This window comes from Silurus meridionalis, chromosome 15 (assembly GCF_014805685.1).
Source record: "Silurus meridionalis isolate SWU-2019-XX chromosome 15, ASM1480568v1, whole genome shotgun sequence".
NCBI classification, from domain to species: Eukaryota; Metazoa; Chordata; class Actinopteri; order Siluriformes; family Siluridae; genus Silurus; species Silurus meridionalis.
This window is the reverse complement of record NC_060898.1, coordinates 19,682,948-19,703,083: the sequence shown is the minus strand read 5'-3', so window position 1 is coordinate 19,703,083 and position 20,136 is coordinate 19,682,948. Positions and strand designations below refer to the sequence as shown.

Sequence of the window (20,136 nt, the reverse complement as noted above, 5' to 3'; positions counted from 1 at the left end):
ATCTGCTTGACCTCATAACACTCAGTATGCACAAAAACCTTTTGCCAATACAGACCAAATTCATTCTATAGAACATTCAATTATCAGACTGACTTTAGTATTTGGCTGTGATTTGGTGAATAGGTCACTTCCTGTCCTTCATCTGTAGACTGTGAAGATTTTATCCTGTAGATACTCCCTTTGTAGATATTTTTTTTCTGGGGTTTTCCAAAGCTGTAGTGATCCTTATTAGAAGTTATTAACCAGCAGACTATTGCAACCCATGTATGTCAGTTCTTATTCTAAGCTCATAAAATCACAAGTGGGAGCAGGTTCACATGTGCAGGCATCTATCATAAAAACAGACAATACATGGTCAAACATTGTAAAATAGATCCAGAGCTTGAACTCATTAACACCAAAATGCTCAATGAATAGAGACAAAACATGTCTCTATCACTTTTCAGTTTATGAGGCATTTAAATATGAACCTGAATCTGCACAACCCTCTTGATGGTAAGAAAAAAAATTTGTTATGATATAATAAGATATTACATTAAATTAAATAGTAAAAACAGCACATTTGTTGAAAAAATTGCATACCTACATCTTCAATATATATGAATATGATTGTGAAACATTTTTGGTTACCTTTTGGTTCTTAGTCTAATTTTCTATTATGTAGATCTATGTTGTGTGATGTAGCTCTATGTTGTTTATGTAGCACCAGGGTCCTGAAAAAAACGTTGTTTTATTTCACTGTGTAGTGCATCAGCTATATTTGGTTAAAATAACAACATAAAAGCTTCTTGACTTGAACTTTAGAAGGGATTCTTTTTTTCATGTTTATACTACAACTCAGAAAATCATAGGAAATTTGCATCAGAAACATGAGAAATGCAGTTCACAACAAACACACACACACACACACACAGACAAACCTGTTCGTATTTTCAAAAATATTTTTACTGTCTTAACAAGCATGCTGTTTTGAAAATTTGTCTCCTGCAGCGCCTGACATGAGCATCCCTTGAACACACATATAATCAGTGTGCTATTGCCTTAGGGAATCTCCTGATGAGGAATGCTGGTAAACTGTTGCTCATTTTAGATAGACTTAGTAGGGGGAGAACATCAACATCCTGTTTCCTTCTTTCTTTCTTAACTCCCCAACACCACTACACTATGAGAGATCGTTATGCCCTCTACAGCTGTCTGCAATAGCTTGAACTTAATGGAGCACCCACTAACCCTTTGACCTCTCAACTTCACACATGCTTAACTCCTCTGGATATGTGGTCTTATTTAACTAAATACCTCGGTTAAACCGGATTATTCTGGGATCTGAGGTAAAATCCAGGACCTGACACTGCCCTGCTGGATGTGAAACAGATAGCTGCTGTCTGGATAATTAATGCATATGTGAAGTACTGTTTTTCTACAGAGGTGGGCAGCCAAAGAATTTGGGCCAAAGAGCACTGTGTGTCCTAGTTCACTCCATTCTGCCAATTCAGATAGTTCTATCAACCATTGCTATCTACACACAATGGTGAATGAATTCCCATTGCTAAAATGGCCTTTCAGTTCCAATAGACACCCACTAAGTTTCCAATTGAAGTCCAAGCCATATGTACAGCATTTCAATATATTTAGGCAATGGACAGCATTGCAAAACTTAGTGTCTTAATGATATTAACCAGTACCAAGCTATATAAGGTGCTGCTCCAGAACAATCTGTTGATCTGACCGAACCTCCATGAAACGCACTAATATTATTAAATAAAAGCTATTTTCAGAATAATTAATAGCTGTACCATTTGTCTAAATCTAAGATGAGTTTACTTTATTCTTCATTACCTCAGCCCTCCTGTCAACGGTGATGTGTTGAGCATATGTTGCCTCCATTGCCATTTGATCGGTAAAGCATCTGCAGTTCCTCTCTCTATGGACTCACTTCAGTGGATGTGGAAACCTTCAAACATACCTGTATCTTCTCTTTGATACTCCAGAGGTGTATTTGGATATGGAGTGTTGGATAGAAAAGACTAAACAGCAACTGAGGTATGGTAGCACTCTGCAGGAATCTTGACCTTCTACAGCTGAAACTGTGCTCCAGAATGAATTATGATTAAACCAGAGATCTTGGAAGATGAAGTGTGAGCTAAATTGTGAGGATGAAGGTCTCAGAATTTGGTAAAAGGCTTAGCAGTTCCAGTCAGGCAGGCATTTCTAAAGCTATTCGAAAAGAAAAGCTGAGTGCTGAATGTTTATGTCTGTGAAGTGTTAGTGTAGACAGTGTATAGTTAAGTTTTATTGAAAGATAGTCTAGTTTTACAGTAGTTATAAGAAATAATGTGCTACCATTTTCTTGTATCTATTGTGAGATTCTTTTGGATCATGTATAGAAAACTGTTGGGACCACCAACAGTTCAGTGGTCCATCTGGAATGCGGAGAACCACCTATGGATGTTGCATGTGACAAAGATCATATTAGGGAACAGTCATATTTAAGACTGTTCTTTCCACTAAAACATCTGTCTGAGATCAGGTATTTTCTCTCTCACAGCACCTTGTCTAGACGCACAGTACCCCGTTACACGGTGATTATCGCTTGTGCGAAAACAAGTTGTCAGGTTAAGGTCTTATTGGCTGTATAAGTGTAGACTTTAATTGATTCAATTGTTTGTTTATTGACTCGTAGTGCCAAGGCATGTCTTTACCAGTAGTGGGCTCAGAGTTGGAAGTATCGGCCACTCAGGAATTCATTAGACACACTGAAGCTATTATCCAAGGCCATGTGCCCCCACTGATTCAACCAAGCTAAATTCCCAAGGTTTTGGTCGTCTCCAAAGTGTTTTATATTACTTGCAGGCCCTGAGCAGTACTCAGTATTGTCCAGCTGGTTTCCTGAACAGGTTTTTCTATTCAGAACCATCTATATCACAGCCATCTGAGTGCCTAGGACATGTCTGTGATATATTGAATGTATTTATTTATTTTGAACATCTTTGTCTTAAGTTTTCATTGTGGAATATCTAGACTAGGAAGTAAAGACTATTAAATAAGTAATTAACATCTTTGAATCCCAAGAAGAGAAACACAACCACTGCAACACAGCAGTTTGATTATTTGATTACTGCACCTGCACAATAATTTGGCCATTTGGCATTCAAAATTGTTTTAGTGGGATTTTAAATGGGACATTTTCATCAATCTTTAGCACATCTGATGTCTTAAGAATAAGTCGTTTAAAGCTGGAAATGCAGCACAATTCAAAACAGCATGACTAAATTCAGAGCAAGTGCAGACATAGCATGAAATTAAACCATAACAAAAGAAACATGATGTGGCCCATGGTCTCCAGCTTAATAACCACATAACATTTAACAAATTTGCTTTTGGCTCATTTAAAGAGCAAGAACAACATGATGGGTGGGGGGGCCTTATATGAAAACAATACAAATGTCTGAGGACTATGTTCTCCAAACAAACCCTCTTCAAAAATAAACACATAAATTCACAGAAAGGAAATCATAACCATGCATTAATACTGGCAGACTGCCCTTGTCATCAACGAGACAAGACTTTTCCCTGAATAAATTGTTCTTGAGTCCCATGAGAATTACTATGGGTATAAAAACCATATCACGTTAAATGTTTTTTCTTTCTTTTATAAATAATCTTGCCAATACATTAGACTCTGCACAGCTCCAAACAGCAGCTCAACTCATTCAACTCACCAGACTGTACCATAAATGATTTTAGGTCCACTGGGTTTGTAAAAAGGACGATTAAAGGGACATCTGGCAGGAACGTGAACAAATGTTGTGTTACTTCTGAGAGTAATCAGTGATAAATTCCAAAATGGAGATTCCAGGTCTAATACCCAAGTAAACGTTTGGGCAATAAAGTAGAAACCGGCAGATGGTAACTTCTAGGAAAAACTGCACATACTGAAAGGAGAGGGGGAGGTTAACATTTAAATGGAAAATGGATTAAAAGATGATCGGTTACTTCTTATTTCACAGACTAAGTATAGAAAAAGGATTCTTCTGGAATGAAGTTTTTTGAAGGGGGAAGTCATGATATAAGAATTTTAATAGACTGAAGTTGCACTTGCTTCGGTTTTTCCATCATCCCTCCTTGTTTTTCTTACATGATCAAGGACAGATGGATTTCCTTAACCACCTACTGACCCATCTAAAACTCTAAGCAAGCTTTCTTCATCTTATAAAAAGGAAATTAAGTTTTCCCAATGGATTTATCCGAATATACTTCAACAAAAGAGCCTTGAATCCTTCCTATATATTGCATGTTTAGTCTATGTCCATGAGTGAGCACTTGGTATGATTTACAAGGTCACCAGATGACATTGTTTATTGTCTCCTATCTCCTGACAGTGGATATTAAATCTTTGTGCTGTGTACAAAATCATAAGCTATATATCCCCAGCACAGAACAACATATCAATGAATAAAGTACTATTAAACAAACAAAAAAAAAGATAAATAAAACAGAACAGCTACCACCATATTTGGTCCATTGTGGTGACTAAGCCACACAGAAACAGTGGAGAACTGTATATTTTAGAACAAAATAAAAAAATGTAAAAATTAAATGAAAAAATGTAAAAAAAAATATTATAGGAAAAGTCACAAAAAGGGTTAAGATCAACTTAATGGTACATTTTTATCTGTTCTTAAGGTAAAAAAGGATTTTAATACTCAAATCAACAAATGTTGATGCTTTATGCAAATGTATGTTTACTATTAGTAAAACCAAACTTAACATAAAGCATGAAGACAAAATATTCCTAAATGTTTTAAAGTAAGAATTGTGTTTTAAATTATGTAAATCAGCAGGACACCAAATGGAACTATTGCTCTGTTTCCACACGGACGGTTTTAATTGCCGGATGTCGCATCGCAGCTTATTTTCGTGCTGATTTGTGACTTGGTGCGTCAGTAAAACAAATGATTAGTGATTAAAAATGATTTTTCGGGATGGTTTTTTTTTATATCTGAGTAAATAAAGGACGTGGTGAATAAATGTGTGTTGGGTTGCAAGTTGGAATTTTGCCTCTTTTATATTTATTTATTGAGATTTTTTTGCATGAATCGCATAATTAAATTTGTGTCGTTATAATGAATTTGCGTTAACACGTACTAATTGACACATTTTTTTAGTCAAACTGTTTTTAATTGCACTGAATATCCTGGATATGGATATTTAAAATTCAAAAAATATATATTTTCCACATTAAAATGCATCCTTTATGTTTTCTATATACTATATTCCATATGGCTTTTCTCTTGTTTAAAGTCCTCCAGGCTGTGCTGCTATTCAGGACCCCCTTGTGTGAGGGTCATGGTGGAACATGCAGAGGGCAGGAGCTTTGCATAGACCATACTAAGAACCCACTGACAGGGCCTTGCATCCTGCCGTGTGTCTTCACTCATGGCAGTAAGACATGCTGCGCTTGGATTTCCACTGGGCCCCGTGAGGATGCTGGAATGAAAGTTTCCTGGGGCCGGGGCCTACACCAGCAGCTTTGCTCAGCCAAAAGAGCCTGAGCTTTAAATTCACTCCAAGAGAAACACATAGGGATCAGCAAAAACGCAGGTTCTTTGCAGACACGTGGGCAACGACAGACATGTGCCGTTTGTTACGTATGGTTTGATCTATAATATGTTTTGATGAGCACTGTTAAGGTCGTCCCAGTGACTGACAACCATGGCTGGAAGCTACTGAACACATCTGTGAGGACTGAAATCGATTCTCTAACAAAAACTTAGCAGTCTACAGAAATAGATATCTGGCATGAGCAGCAAAAGGCATTGAAAAAGAGAAGAAAATATCTTTTATGCTTGCAAAAATATTAAATATTAATATAACTATTAAGAAGTTATATTTGAAAGAACGCAGTACACTGGGCTAAACTACTGATCGGTTAAACCAGCTGAATGGTTTCAAAATGCGCTTAGGAATGAATCCTTAGTGAGTGCATGTGTGTGGGAGAATGTATAAAACACATAGACAGACAAGTTAATGTCCTGCAGCAAGATGAGATCTAATTAAAACGTGTTATTAACAAGATATTAAAAAAAATAACACAGCTGGTCCGAGATTTCTCTGGTGCTGCCATTCGATTAAAATCTGCGTAGAAATATATGAAAATGCTTTTGTCCAGGCTGATATTAAGGCATGCAGGTAACCTGAGCCGTGTGCACGTTAGCCTGCAGCAAGAAATGGAATTTCATCTGCAAAGCACATTAACATCTGGTATCAATTGAAAGTGCAGCTACTGTGATATAGTATGTGAGCCTACACTGACCTTATACCGTTCGACTGGAAACACTGTAAAAATATGACACATCACACTACAGATCTCATAAAGTATGACAGATGGAAAATCAGGGCTTAAGAAACGCTTTGTGGGCGGTAGGATTTGGCACTTCCGTAGGGCGCAAAGTGATACGGCGTTAAAAAAAATTCAGTATCCAAAAATGTCCAATCATCAATACAGAAAATAGTTTACAAATCGATTTAAAATGAGGATCTATTTAAGTTTCCAGATTTAAAAAAAAGATATCTGATTCCTCTAGAGGTATCTGCTCTCAGCTTTTTTTCTCATCTTCGTCCTGCTCATGATGATAAAATGCAGACTTATTTGTATCTTTTGCTCCAAATAGGCACTATTGTATAAAATAAATATCTTTCCCATTCATATAAAGTCTTCATGCATTATTCAGAGAATCTATTTACCTTTCAACCTTTCTTGAGGACCTTAGACCTCTCATGTCAAGTCAAGTTTATTTGTATAGCGCTTTTCACAACAGACATTGTCTCAAAGCAGCTTTACAGAAATCAACAGTTAAGGTGAACGGTGTGTGTTTATCCCTGATGAGCAGCCATGGCGACTGTGGCAAGGAAAAACTCCCTTAGATGTTATGAGGAAGAAACCTTGAGAGGAACCAGAATCAAAAGGGGAAACCATCCTCATTTGGGTGACATCAAGAGTTTGATCATAAATCTTTCAACAATAACTCATCACTACCCGCTGCATTACTCACACTTTTAGAATTCTCTCAGAATTATTATTATTTTTTAACGTGCGTGACAGCGTTATTTACACTTCGGAGAAACATGTCAAATGAATGGCAACATGCTTTTGAAACTTTATTTGACTCTAACCACTTCCTTTTACCTTGGAATTCCACCTCCTTCACCATGCACCATCCGACATCATGAAAACTGAATTAATACGGCTGTCCATGTGTGTATTCAAACTGTAAACTAAAAGAAAGGAGTTTGAAATATGCGGCCTGGTGGAGGCTCGTGCTGTTTCTGTCTTTGCGAGCACTATTTAATGATTTTTTTTTTTTTACTGTATCAATTTCCCCATATGTTTAGGTTTAAAATGTCATTAGATGTGTGGTTTGCTCTTTGTCCTGAAGAGTGCAATGTTTGTGGAGTTGACTGTATCCAGAACAAATAGACACAAGGTAATTTATTGTAAACTGGATATACAATATGTGTGTTATGTGATTTAGTGGAAGACTGTGGACTGTGCACAGAGTGTTGGTGAGTTGATGGAGGAGGAGGAGGAAGAAGAGGAAGAGAAGAAGGAGGAGAAGGAGGAGGAGGCGTTCGTCTCACAGAAACGCAGTAGTGTCGGTCTATGTTGGTTCTGTGGAGCAAAGCCCAGTTGCCCAAACAATAACACATTAACTGCCACCAACAGATGATGTGGTGAAAAGAAAAAGAACAAATTTGCACCAAAAAAAATTTAATGCATGACCTCATCAAACACACAACAATCCTGTAGTAATTTCAAGAAGGGGAAACAAGGTTTCAACAAACGTTGAGGAATTCTGAGGAAAACAGAATTCAAACAGTGGTGTATAGTTTAACTGGAAGCTTGAGAGCATTACAGTTCCCAGTGATCTTTTAAGAAGTCTGACACCATTTATCTCTAAGATATTGAGTCACGTCATTTCTGAAACTTAGTGTCTTGATTACATGGTAAAAACGAGCTCTGAAAAACCCATAACGCAAATAAACAAATGGGGGACAGGAAAAAAATAAATGAGGGGTGCGTGTTAAATACACAACCCCCAGAAAATATGCAAACAGTGCCTGATTTTCCAACCCAAGAATAGACAAACATGATACTCATTGCACCAAATCATTTCAAGATGATGATTCATTTCAACAAACGAGAGGAAAATTAATCATATTTACAGATGCAGATTCCATCCAGCCCATTTCCAGCCAGCAAGTTTTCGTCAACCTACAATTAAGATTTGTGTATGTACCGACGCCAAACAGAAGTAAAGCAATAAAAATGGAAGCAGATGGGCTGGTATCTGGTGCCAATGCGAGCTTGAACCAGAGGGGCATCTGCAATTCACTCAGATGAGCAGCGGAATGATTATATCACATCCGAGTAACAGACTGGAATATATTTTTCAATCAGCTTAAATCAATTAGATGATAAACACACCACCACGCACACACACACAGACAGATCTAGAGGAAGATCTGTGTCACCAGTCCACCTACAGGCATGTTTAGTTGAGGTGGTAGGAAACCAGAGCACCCAGAGGAATCCAATGATATTACCAATATCAACCTGCCCCAACACCTGGAGGACAATAAATGTAATTTACGCAATATAAAGCAAAAAAGTGACAAGGATTTTTTACTACTGTGAAACATTCATTTTTATTTTTGCATATAGCACTGAGGACTTTTATGGGGAAGGGGATTGAATGCAGTTGCTTCTCTCTCTAGTTTTTCTCTCTGGACACAATAAAAAGTTAACTGTCCTCGATACTTCTCACACATGTCATCACTAAAAGTTTTAAGTAAGAACCTTAACCCTCGGTCACTCAAAACTCCATATCTTACACTAGTAAAATTTTGGGGGGAAACAGAAACTAAGTGTCCCCGAAAGCCTTTTCTTAGAGAAGTCATAAACCCTCCTTAAAAGCAATAATGGCAAACTCCAAAGTAAAAAAAAAAAAAAAAATTTACCCATGTTTGTCTGTGCAACTGTTTTTGTTTGCAGAACTTTGAATTAAATATATGATCCTGGTCAGGGTTGCAGTGGATCTGGAGCCTATTCTGGAAACTGTAGGTGCAGAACAGGAGAATTGATTTCACATGAGATTTCAATTTACAGGCTGGAGCTGTAAGACATACTTCCCCAAAACCTGTTGTCATGTCATTTAAAACCAGTAGATGGCGTATAGGGCAGATTTAACAGTCAAACTTGTTGAGTTTAGTTGAATGGAGCCACCAGAAGGGAGGAAAAGAGGAAGGTCAAGGAGAAGGTTTATGGATGTGGTGAAGGAAGTTAGCAGGTGGTTGGGTTGAATGTGGGCAGATGTGGAGGACAGAAGGGTATGGAGACGGATGACTTGAGATGCTGTTTTTTGCACCTTTGACTGTATTATACTGTTTACATGCTGTCTTTTGCACCTCTTTACTGCTGCTGTTTTTTGAACTACATTGTGTCTGTTTATATTCACTCCCGGGTATAGTTTTTACACTTCTCCTCGCACAGTACTGTACAATCAAAGTATACAGTAGGTTCACTGGTCGGTGCTATCTTGGGTTTTGTGTCTTGTCTTGTGTTGTCTGTCTGCACTGTCTCTCTGTACTGTTTTTCGTCTGCAATGTTTGCACTAGGTTGTCTGTTTGCACTGTCTGTTTGTACTGTTTTTCGTCTGCACTGTTTGTCTGTACTGTTTTTCGTCTGCACTGTTTGCACTAGGTTGCACTCGATGCACTTTATGTAGCTTGTGTTGTGTTGTAGCTCTATGTTGTTGTTTAGTGTAGCACCAGGGTTCCAGAGGAACGTTGTCTCGTTTTTACTGTGTACTGTGTACCACTGTGTATAGTAGAAATGACAATAAAAGCCTCTTGACTTGACTTGACTTGACCCCTAATGAGAGCAGCTGGATGAAGAAGAAGAAGTTGGGCGTTTTTAAAACAATATATTGCACAATTACTACACAATGATTCCACATTTCAATGAAGATATTACATGTTAGATCCAGTTTTTATACTAGTACATTATTATTATTATTATTATTATTATTATTTTATATTATTATTATTATTATTATTATTATTATTATTATTATTATTATATTGTAAATGAAAATGTCCTGATTTTTGCAAACCACTTCCTCTTTAAAGACACTGCTTCATTTTCAGTTGCTAGAAGGAACTAGATTAGGAGGGGTCTAAAAAAAACCCTGAGTTTCTCAACCAGTACGGAGTCTCAGTAAGTAAAGACAGTTAAACATTCGTCTGTTCAGTTAAAGTATACATTCATTTTAATTCAGTTTTGTTTGTATAGTGCCTTTAACAATGCACATTATTCCAAAGCAGCCTTACAGAAACAAATAGGTCAAAAAATTTATTTTATTTTAATTTTACTGCCGATTAGTTTATCGATTCTAAGTTTATCTCTAATAAGCAAGCCTGTGATGACAGGGCAAGAAAAAACTCCCTGAGATGTATGAATAACATTATTTCATGCAAATAAATGAAAATGACAGACAATAATGGCAACCCTGTGCATGCAAATGAACACATGTTATAATGATCAATCATTTATTTTAATAACTTTTCTTCTTCTTCTTCTTCTTCTTCTTCTTCTTCTTCTTATTATTATTATTATTATTATTATTACAATAACTTTGTTCACTGATAGAATTCAAGTGTATGGTAATAATTTAACAATTGGTTAGAGGATTGAAGCTTTGAAAGTGGTTTAGTGGTTAGTAGTCCAGTGGTTAGAGTCTGATTGAAAGGTTAAAGATTATTTATAAGTAACAAAAGTAACTTTAACAGCTGAAAGGGATAAAAGGGAATAAAACTAAAGCACATACAATTGTTTTTGTTGCAAATATATATATATATATATATATATATATATATATATATATATATATATATATATATATATATATATATATATATATATACACGCACACATTTGCAACAAAAAAAACAATTTATATTTATATATATATATATATATATATATATATATATATATATATATATATATTTATATATATATATAGTATATAATATATATTATAAATACATTTATACACAGTTTTCATATCTTCATATCACAGTTATCTATCCAGACATTATTCATGTTTTTATTATATATTTAGTGATAATGTATTTATATTTATTATATATTTAGAGTGATAATGTATTTATATTTATTATATATTTAGTGATAATGTATTTATATTTATTATATATTTAGAGTGATAATGTATTTATATTTATTATATATTTAGAGTGATAATGTATTTATATTTATTATATATTTAGAGTGATAATGTATTTATATTTATTATATATTTAGAGTGATAATGTATTTATATTTATTATATATTTAGAGTGATAATGTATTTATATTTATTATATATTTAGAGTGATAATGTATTTATATTTATTATATATTTAGAGTGATAATGTATCTATAGGAAGTGTTTCCTGGCAGACAAACACTCGGCGCCTGGAAAGAGCGCCAAAAGTAGCCACGCCCACTCACGCGACAAACCCGAGCGCTTCCGGGAAGTGAAGTAACACACCAAACTCAGAAGACAAATTTCAAACTTAAACATTTTACTTATAGGTCAAATCGTATTCTCCTACTTACAATCCTACTTATCCGCTCAATACTACCGCTTCTTTTTACGCATTTTTAAAAATATAATGAACAATTATTAAGCGAAAACCTTATTCTGATTTTGATCGTGTGTTTATTTAGTCCTTGCGCTCGCAGGGCCTCTATTTTGAAAGGAGACCAATCAGAGAGTATACACTTGGGGTTTCCATAGCACCGGCGCGCATTTGCGGCATGGCCACAGACAGCGCGATGTCTCACGGAAACACCTCGGCCTCGCTAAACGGGGAACCGTCGGCTAAACGGACCTGCGATGGCGGAGGTGCCGCGGGCACGCAGTCTCAGCCGCAGAATAAAGTGACCGTGGTGCTCGGGGCGCAGTGGGGAGATGAGGGGAAGGGGAAAGTGGTCGACCTGCTGGCTATGGACGCGGACATTGTCTGTAGATGCCAGGTACCGCATTGTACATCATTACAGAACATGGCGGTTTTTATATAAACACGTGTATAAATTCTGGGGGTGTATTTTTATTTTTTTATTATTTAAGCAGTAGTCAGATCATCGTTAGAAACTTAACCCTGGGCTGCTGAGTTACTTCCTCGTTTCTGACTTCCTTGTTCGCTAGCATAAACCGGCTAATAACCCGGGACTCCTGGTAGACCTTCATATAATCTATAGATTATATTTTTTTCCCTCAACCAGCCTTAATGAATAACTTATAACTGTTTTTATTATTTATGACGCATAATAACGCGCGAATAAACGTGTGAGCCGAACATTTTAGCCTCCAGCACTCATCTCCGGCCCTCATCCTCGCTTTATCTCTGACCTCATTGTGTGTCACGCAGGGCGGAAACAACGCGGGACACACGGTGGTTGTGGACGGCGTGGAGTACGACTTCCACCTCTTACCCAGCGGCGTGCTCAACAAAAAGGCAGTCTCCTTTATCGGTATGTTTTGATTTATTTTTCATTTGACCTTCTCGTTTCTTATAATAAAACAAATGTGCTGCCCCCTGTGGGTCAAACACAGCAGCACACTGTGATTTCTTTTCCCCACTGTCTTTACTGCCTTTAATGTCGACATGCTCAACTCAGGTCGCCATGTTTGTTCGCAGAGGTTGGGGTGCCGTCTGCGCATGCGCAATACACAATGACGTGCATATAGTATTACTTGGTATTACACATGGTTTAATTACTGATTTAGTGTGTGTGTGTGTGTGTGTAATATATAAAAACGCCGTGCAGATTGTGAGTCATTAAAATAGAAATTAAACCGGTTTTTAGTCTTTCTGTACCTGTCTGATGCCAGGTACTGTAGTGGTTCATGAAATCTGCCCTATAGCATAGGCTTAATGAATAATTCATGAGGCAAATAAAATAGAAAAAATATAGCACCCTGTAGATTTCAAAAGTCAGTGTAAAAATACTAAACAAGTAAACATTAAAAGCTTTTATTCTTTCTTTGTGGCCCAGTATCGGTCAATGGCTGGGGACCCCTGTTTTAAAACATGGGTTTAATGAATAATTAATAAAGGGGTGGGGCTTAATCACAGAAAGTTTTACATTCCCTTACGCCCTGTCATTGATACACGTTAGTATTGTAAGTTACAGGGTTTTTTTTTTTTTTTACATACGTTTGTGTGTAGCTGAAAAGTATGCAAGTAGTAGGACATAACATGTCATGTAATGTCGAGAATATTGCAATATCGTCATGCACATTAAAGGTCGACTGATTAATCGGTTTTGCCATTTAATCTGCATCAATAGTTGATTTCTAGAACTACAGTAATCCCCCATTTATCATGGTGGTTATGTTCTAAAACCGCCCCCAATTTTTGTTTTTAATTGTTCAAGCTCTAAATCATTCTCCCACACACTTTAAACACACACAGAAAACATTTACAAAAATACAGTAATTACTTTTTTATTAATACATTTTATTATTTCACAATAAAACCTAGTAAAAACAATTCCCTATTAGGGTTTTTTTGGTCTAACGTGCTATCGAGGAGAAACCGGGAAAATCAGCGAATCAAATTAGTTATGTGGCAAATGCAATTCCGAATTCGAACCGCGGTAAAGCGGAGGATTACTTTATCGTTGATCGGCAAAAATCCATACCAAATAGTTTTTCCAACTGTGTTGGAGCGTCCTAAAAATCCAGGGTCTTTGTACAGTACAAGAGCGGCCTCTAGAGGTGAATCACAGATGATACGTGCTGTTTGTAAACATGCGTTATGATGTATGATTCTGCTTTCTCCATTATATTTTGAGCATTTAATATGAAAATAGAACTAAAACTGGAAAAGTTTATGCTTTAATCGTTAACCTTTAACAGAGTTAGTAAAGTTTCATATGTTTAATAAATATTGAGGAACTAAAAGACATGCATTTCAAACTGAAATAATAATAAAAATGAACATTGTTACAAATAGAAAACCACTTCAAATAAATAAACATTTTTAATGTTATCACATTGACTTTCAGATTTTCCTCATTTGTTGTTCATACTAAAGACTGTTTATATAAAAATGCTGTTCATGTTTGCAGTAAATTTGTTGAGGCAAGCAGTCACAAAAGTATTTCTCTTTGTTGTAATTAATTCCCTATTGTTGAACTTGTGTCTAAATCATTTTGTGTTTCAGGTAATGGTGTTGTAATTCATTTACCTGGGCTGTTTGAGGAGGCAGTGAAAAATTCCCAGAAAGGCACAGGTGAGCCAGAGATGTTTGTAAAGATGTCTTTGTCACCACAAAGTGGGACTGAAATAAGTTATTTGTGTATCCACATTTATTTTTCTGTTATATGAGATGTTTTATTTTTCCAGGTCTTGAGGGTTGGGAAGAAAGGTTGAGGATTTCAGATCGTGCACATATAGGTAGGATCGAATCTGTTAATCTGTGTATTTGGTGGTCTTGGATATAGAATCTCAATGAAATGTTTTAGGGCAACACTGCTGAAATGAAAAGGCAGCCGGTTTATGAACTTTTTCTTTCTCCTCTCTCCCCCAGTGTTTAACTTCCACCAGGCTGTTGATGGGATTCAGGAGCAGCAAAGACAACAGCAGGCTGGAAAGAAGTAGGTTTTCTTGCTGCGTGTTTACAAAGTTTTTACATTTTTCCAACTGTTTTGCTTCATTTCTTTTTTTTTTTCCCTCCTCTTTTTATACTATAAAGCTTGGGGACGACCAAAAAGGGCATTGGTCCAGCATATTCCTCCAAGGCAGCACGTAACGGACTAAGAGTGTGCGACTTGGTTTCGGATTTTTCCGTTTTTGAGGAAAAGTACGTATTTTACTTTTAAAATCTGTGCACGTGGAATTTGAATGTTAAGAAATCTGCTTTTTTATTATAAAACCACTTTCTTTTTCTAGATTTCGTTTCCTGGCTCAACAATTTCAGACTACATACCCCAACCTCAACATCGATATTGATGGTGAACTGGAGCAACTGAAGGTAATAAAGACGGAATGGTGGGATTTGTGATAAAAGTGTGTGTTGTCCTGAGATGTTGTACGGTTTAGAGACAGTGGCATTGAGTAAAAGACAGGAGGTGGAGCTGGAGGTAGCAGCGCTGAAGATGTTGAGATTTTCATTCATGACGATGAATAGGATTAGAAACTAGTTTATTGGAGGGACACCGCATGTAGGACATTTTTAGGGACAAGGTGAGGGAGGTTTGGACAGGTGGTGTGTGTTTTATATGTATGTATGGATAGGAGAATGATAAGGTTGGAGCCACCAGGAAGGAGGAAAAGAGGAAGACCAAGGAGGAGGTTTATGAATGTGGTGAAGGTGGACAAGCAGGCAGTTGGTTTAAAAGAGGCAGATGTAGAGAACAGAGTAGTGTGGAGAAAGATCAGCTGCTGTGGCGCCCCCTAATGAAGCCTCTTATATGTTTTTTTTTTTTTTTTTTTTGTTTGGGGTTTTTTTTGTGTTTTGTCCACAATGTTATTTGTGTTGTTTAAGTTGGATGCTAAAACTAAAGTCCGCTTTAACGTATTGTGCCAAATTATAACTTTTGTCATCTTATATATAATCTAAAAACACTACCTTGTGCTTCTGCTCTTTCTTTAGGGCTACGCAGAAAGGCTGCGGCCTCTAGTCACCGACGGCGTATACTTCATGCATAAAGCTCTCACTGGTCCGAGTAAGAAGATTCTGGTTGAAGGTGCTAATGCAGCTCTTTTGGATATTGACTTTGGTATGGATTGTACACCTTTTTTTGTTTGTCTTTTAATCCTTATTACTGTGAACACCTAACATTTATTTAACATATAAACACGTGAATGTTTTGTGTATATATCTTTTAAGATATATGATTGGGTATTTTTGCCCTCCACAGGAACCTACCCTTTTGTGACCTCATCCAATTGCACAGTTGGAGGTGTGTGCACAGGTCTCGGGGTTCCCCCATCCAACATTGGTCGGGTTTATGGTGTCGTTAAAGCGTACACCACTCGAGTTGGTGTTGGAGCATTTCCCACTGAGCAGGACAATGTGAGTTTGTCAGAATGCACTAATGGACTCAAGAGTGTACATGGTTTCCTGTTGGAAAGGTTTTTACTTTTGGTTGTTGTGTAGGAGGTTGGCGACCTTCTGCAGTCAAGAGGAAGGGAATTTGGAGTCACTACTGGCAGACGGCGACGCTGCGGGTGGCTGGACCTGGTTTTAGTTCGTTATGCCCATATGGTCAATGGCTTTTCAGCGTAAGTGTGCCTTTACGCACAGCGTTGCCCCATGGATTACTCTGAATGTCTAAGGTCTAGCCCAGGGGTGGCCAACCATTTAGAGACCGAGAGCCATCCCTTCCTCACACACACACACACACACACACACACACACCTCTGCTCAGCTAGATTTATTGTAAATGTCACACACCAACATAATGACAGAAATTGATTCCTACAGTTCTAAGACCACAGGACAGTCATTTTCAACAATGAACATTGTGTCTCACACACAAACTCTGTTTAACCAAGTCCACAAACAAAAATATAATAATTTACAATAGCGTTTTTCTTTTACTATGCATGTTACTTAGTGGGACTTTTGGCATTCTTTGCCTTGAACAATCCCCTTCAAATCTGCCTCGTATTCCGTTGTTGCCACTCGAAGCAATTCTTTCACATAGGTGTCAGTCAGAACAGATCGATGCTTTGATTTCCGTGTTTCAGGGTAGAAAACACAGACTTACTTTGTGTGTTAGTTTTTTTTTTTATTTCGTCAAATGCGCATGTGCGTGAGATGAATATACCGCAAAGTTTCCCAGTAGGGGCAAGATCATTTAAGTTTTAAAAATACCGTATTGAACTCAAGCGAAGCGAACACGCACATAAAACAAAAAACACAAACACAAACTTCGATATGAACGTAAGAGCCGCATAAAACCAGCCAAAGAGCCGCATGCGGCTCGTGAGCCTCGGGTTGGCCACCCCTGGTCTAGCCGGTCATTTGTTTTATCCCTGTGGTTTTTTTTTTTCCCCAGTATCGCGCTGACCAAGTTGGACATTCTCGACACGTTAGAGGAGATCAAAGTGGGCGTGGCCTACACCGTTGACGGCAAGCCCTTGGACAGCTTTCCCGGTGAGTTATACGTTTTAGATTACGGGATATAATTTCCCATTAATTTGGGAATTCGTTTGATCACCATTTTCTCTGTGTAAAATGAAATTTTTATTTTTTTAATTTGCAGCTAATATGGACCTCTTGTCGAAAGTCGTGGTGACCTACGAGACGTTACCCGGTTGGTGCTGCAGCACCGAGGGAGCTCGCACGTTCGAAGACCTACCATCTCAAGCGCAAGACTACATTCACTTTATTGAGAAATTCCTGAACATGCCAGGTATACATTTTTGTCTCTCTTTTCCTAACAAAGATGCCCATGTCCTTTAGCTATGAATAGAAACTGGTGAATGATTAAAGGAAAAATAGCTTGTATGAGAGATCACTATCCTGACCTTTCTTTTTAAGTGAATATGTATGAAATAATTGTTTTCGAGGCCTTTTGTATCAATCTCGGCATCCTGGATGTTTTGGCGCATTTAAAAGTCGTTTTTGTTGTTGTTTTTCTTTTCCAGTAAAATGGGTTGGAGTTGGAAAATCCAGGGAGAGCATTATAAAAGTGATGTAAGATTCACCGGACAGTACCTGAAATCCACCACATCCTTCAGTCTTCCAGGACCATACAATTTTTGGGACCAGGGATTTATGTAGTGGATTAGTTCTGTATTAAAAATTCATTTGGGTTAAGAACCCTGAGACTGTCCTCCTTAAAGTGAGCACCAGCATAACTACAGTTCAGGACCATAGGCAGTAATGGGTGGGGGGTCCATTTAGAGAATGACTCTGGGTCAGGTGTGTGAGAAACCTCAGAATAAGTTCAGTTATTGCATATAAATTCGGTTTTAATTTCAATCTCCATTCTTAGTGCAACGCTTGATGCATATAGATTCTGAGGTCATACACTCCCACTTTTTAAATCTGCACTGAAATGAGCTTTATGTAAATGTTATATGTGCAAATGCACCATTCTGACCTCTGGATTTAGCTTTCCACTGTAATGTGTGGTAATTATTGATTCCAGGTTTAAGTCTCCCCTTTTTTTTTTCTTCTTCTTCATTTGAACTATTGTCCATTTTAATATGAAGCGCAGCACAACGCTGTTATAATTAAGGCTTTATTTTGATTTATTGCTTTTTAGGACAAAAAGAAAACTATTTTTCCATCTGTGTTGAAAATAGGGTTTTAAAGTTTACTGTAAAGTGTAGCCAAACATTTTATGTAATCTTGTGCAAGAAATTTATTGTATGAATCGTGATTTAAAACGTTTTAATTTGAGGTTTGTACAATTAAAAATGCTCTGGTGGCTGTATAATAAAATAGATTTACACAAGCTTTTTTTTAATTAGCTATGTACACCAGGCATCAATCACCAATTTTAACAGATGAGCACACTAGCAATGCAGGAGATGGACGTATACTCCATAATGCATAGTTGCCGTCCACTGGAGCGTAGATTGTATCGAGATATAGGCTGCTGCTTTGGAACAATAAACTGTTCTGATTACACCAGTGTGTGTTTTTTTTTGTTTTGTTTTCAACCAGTCACTTGCACAGGTCCGCATCATCTTGAGCTGTCCATTATTAGTTGTGTTATTAACTGGAAGTGACCAAGACTTAAAGCAGGTGATTAGTTGAATAGTGTAAATAATTTATGCAAGACGTGCATGTTCCTGGAAGGCCATGTTTTTCTTTAAAGGAAAAAAAGGATGCAATTATGTAGATCAAGGAGCTTCATAAGGAAAAATTCTTATGTACATATGAACCTTGACCATGAACTAATTGGTGACGGACCAGATCTGGGTTACAGGTAGGTGAATGTGTTAATAGGTTTAATGTAGATCGATGAATAATTTTATAGAAATTTGCTACAAGTGTTGGTTGTATTTTTGGTTTTAATGTGCGTGTGTGTGTATGTATGTGATATATATATTAATATGGAATTAAAATGGAATTAATATGGAATATATATATATGTGTGTGTGTATGTTATATACAGTACATACCAAAAGTTTGGACACACCTTCTTATTCAAAGAGTTTTCTTTATTTTCATGACTATGAAAATTGTAGATTCACACTGAAGGCATCAAAACTATGAATTAACACATGTGGAATTATATATGGAATTATATACATAACAAAAAAGTGTGAAACAACTGAAAAATGTCATATTCTAGGTTCTTCAAAGTAGCCACCTTTTGCTTTGATTACTGCTTTGCACACTATTGGCATTCTCTTGATGAGCTTCAAGAGGTAGTCACCTGAAATGGTCTTCCAACAGTCTTGAAGGAGTTCCCCGAGAGCATAGGCGTAAATTTCATTTAACAGTAGGGGGGGACAATTAATATAAAATTTCTCATAAACAATTTTTGAGGGGGGGGACACAAATAATAGTCAAATTGTACTTACAGTATAAAGACAGTACATTATTATTGTAGCATGGAGACTGCGTCAATTACAATTCTAATTCAAACTGCTTTACATAAAGAAAGTAAAACTATCATAAAAAATAATCACAACAATAAAAACAAGGAATTAAAAAAATGTTTAACGTTTTATTTACAAATTAATGAAGACACTTAAGAACAGAATATAAATTGATTATACAAAAAAATACTGTGTGGTCAGTTCAGATGTAGCACAGTGCTCATTTAGTAAATGCACAGATAAACAATATGCTCATTGTGTGTTAATGTTAAATTAACATTATACCAAGTCGTCCCAAATAAAACACTGCATGTGAAACGGCTTTGGTGTGTTAGTGTCAGTGCACTATGCTACAAGCTACTGTAAACAAGATAACTTTCACTAGATAAGTCATATTTTAATCACTAATAGAGCAGATTCATGGAAAATTACATCATTAATCAGCATTTTTGCCGCAACTAATTTATGAATGAGTCTGCATCAACTACATTATAGA

General features: G+C 36.8%; 1 protein-coding gene across 1 annotated transcript; it reads left to right on the top strand.

The window, feature by feature from the left end:
* Positions 1 to 11,853: 11,853 nt before the first annotated feature.
* adssl (adenylosuccinate synthase, like) lies at positions 11,854 to 18,720 on the top strand. The gene is made up of 13 exons (XM_046868582.1): positions 11,854 to 12,100; positions 12,496 to 12,598; positions 14,296 to 14,364; positions 14,478 to 14,528; positions 14,662 to 14,728; positions 14,827 to 14,934; positions 15,024 to 15,105; positions 15,727 to 15,853; positions 15,995 to 16,149; positions 16,234 to 16,358; positions 17,138 to 17,235; positions 17,345 to 17,494; positions 17,730 to 18,720. The coding sequence occupies exons 1-13, from the start codon at positions 11,882 to 11,884 to the stop codon at positions 17,780 to 17,782; spliced, it is 1,407 nt and encodes a 468-aa protein (XP_046724538.1). The 5' UTR covers positions 11,854 to 11,881; the 3' UTR covers positions 17,783 to 18,720.
* Positions 18,721 to 20,136: the final 1,416 nt, after the last annotated feature.

What these genes read in the sequence shown, in the direction of transcription:
- adssl (XM_046868582.1), top strand. Translation starts at nt 11,882, where the DNA reads ATGGCCACAGACAGCGCGATGTCTCACGGAAACACCTCGGCCTCGCTA. An exon ending in ACATTGTCTGTAGATGCCAG is followed by an intron (nt 12,101 to 12,495) that starts GTACCGCATTGT and finishes TGTGTCACGCAG; the next exon opens with GGCGGAAACAACGCGGGACA. An exon ending in TTCCCACTGAGCAGGACAAT is followed by an intron (nt 16,150 to 16,233) that starts GTGAGTTTGTCA and finishes GTTGTTGTGTAG; the next exon opens with GAGGTTGGCGACCTTCTGCA.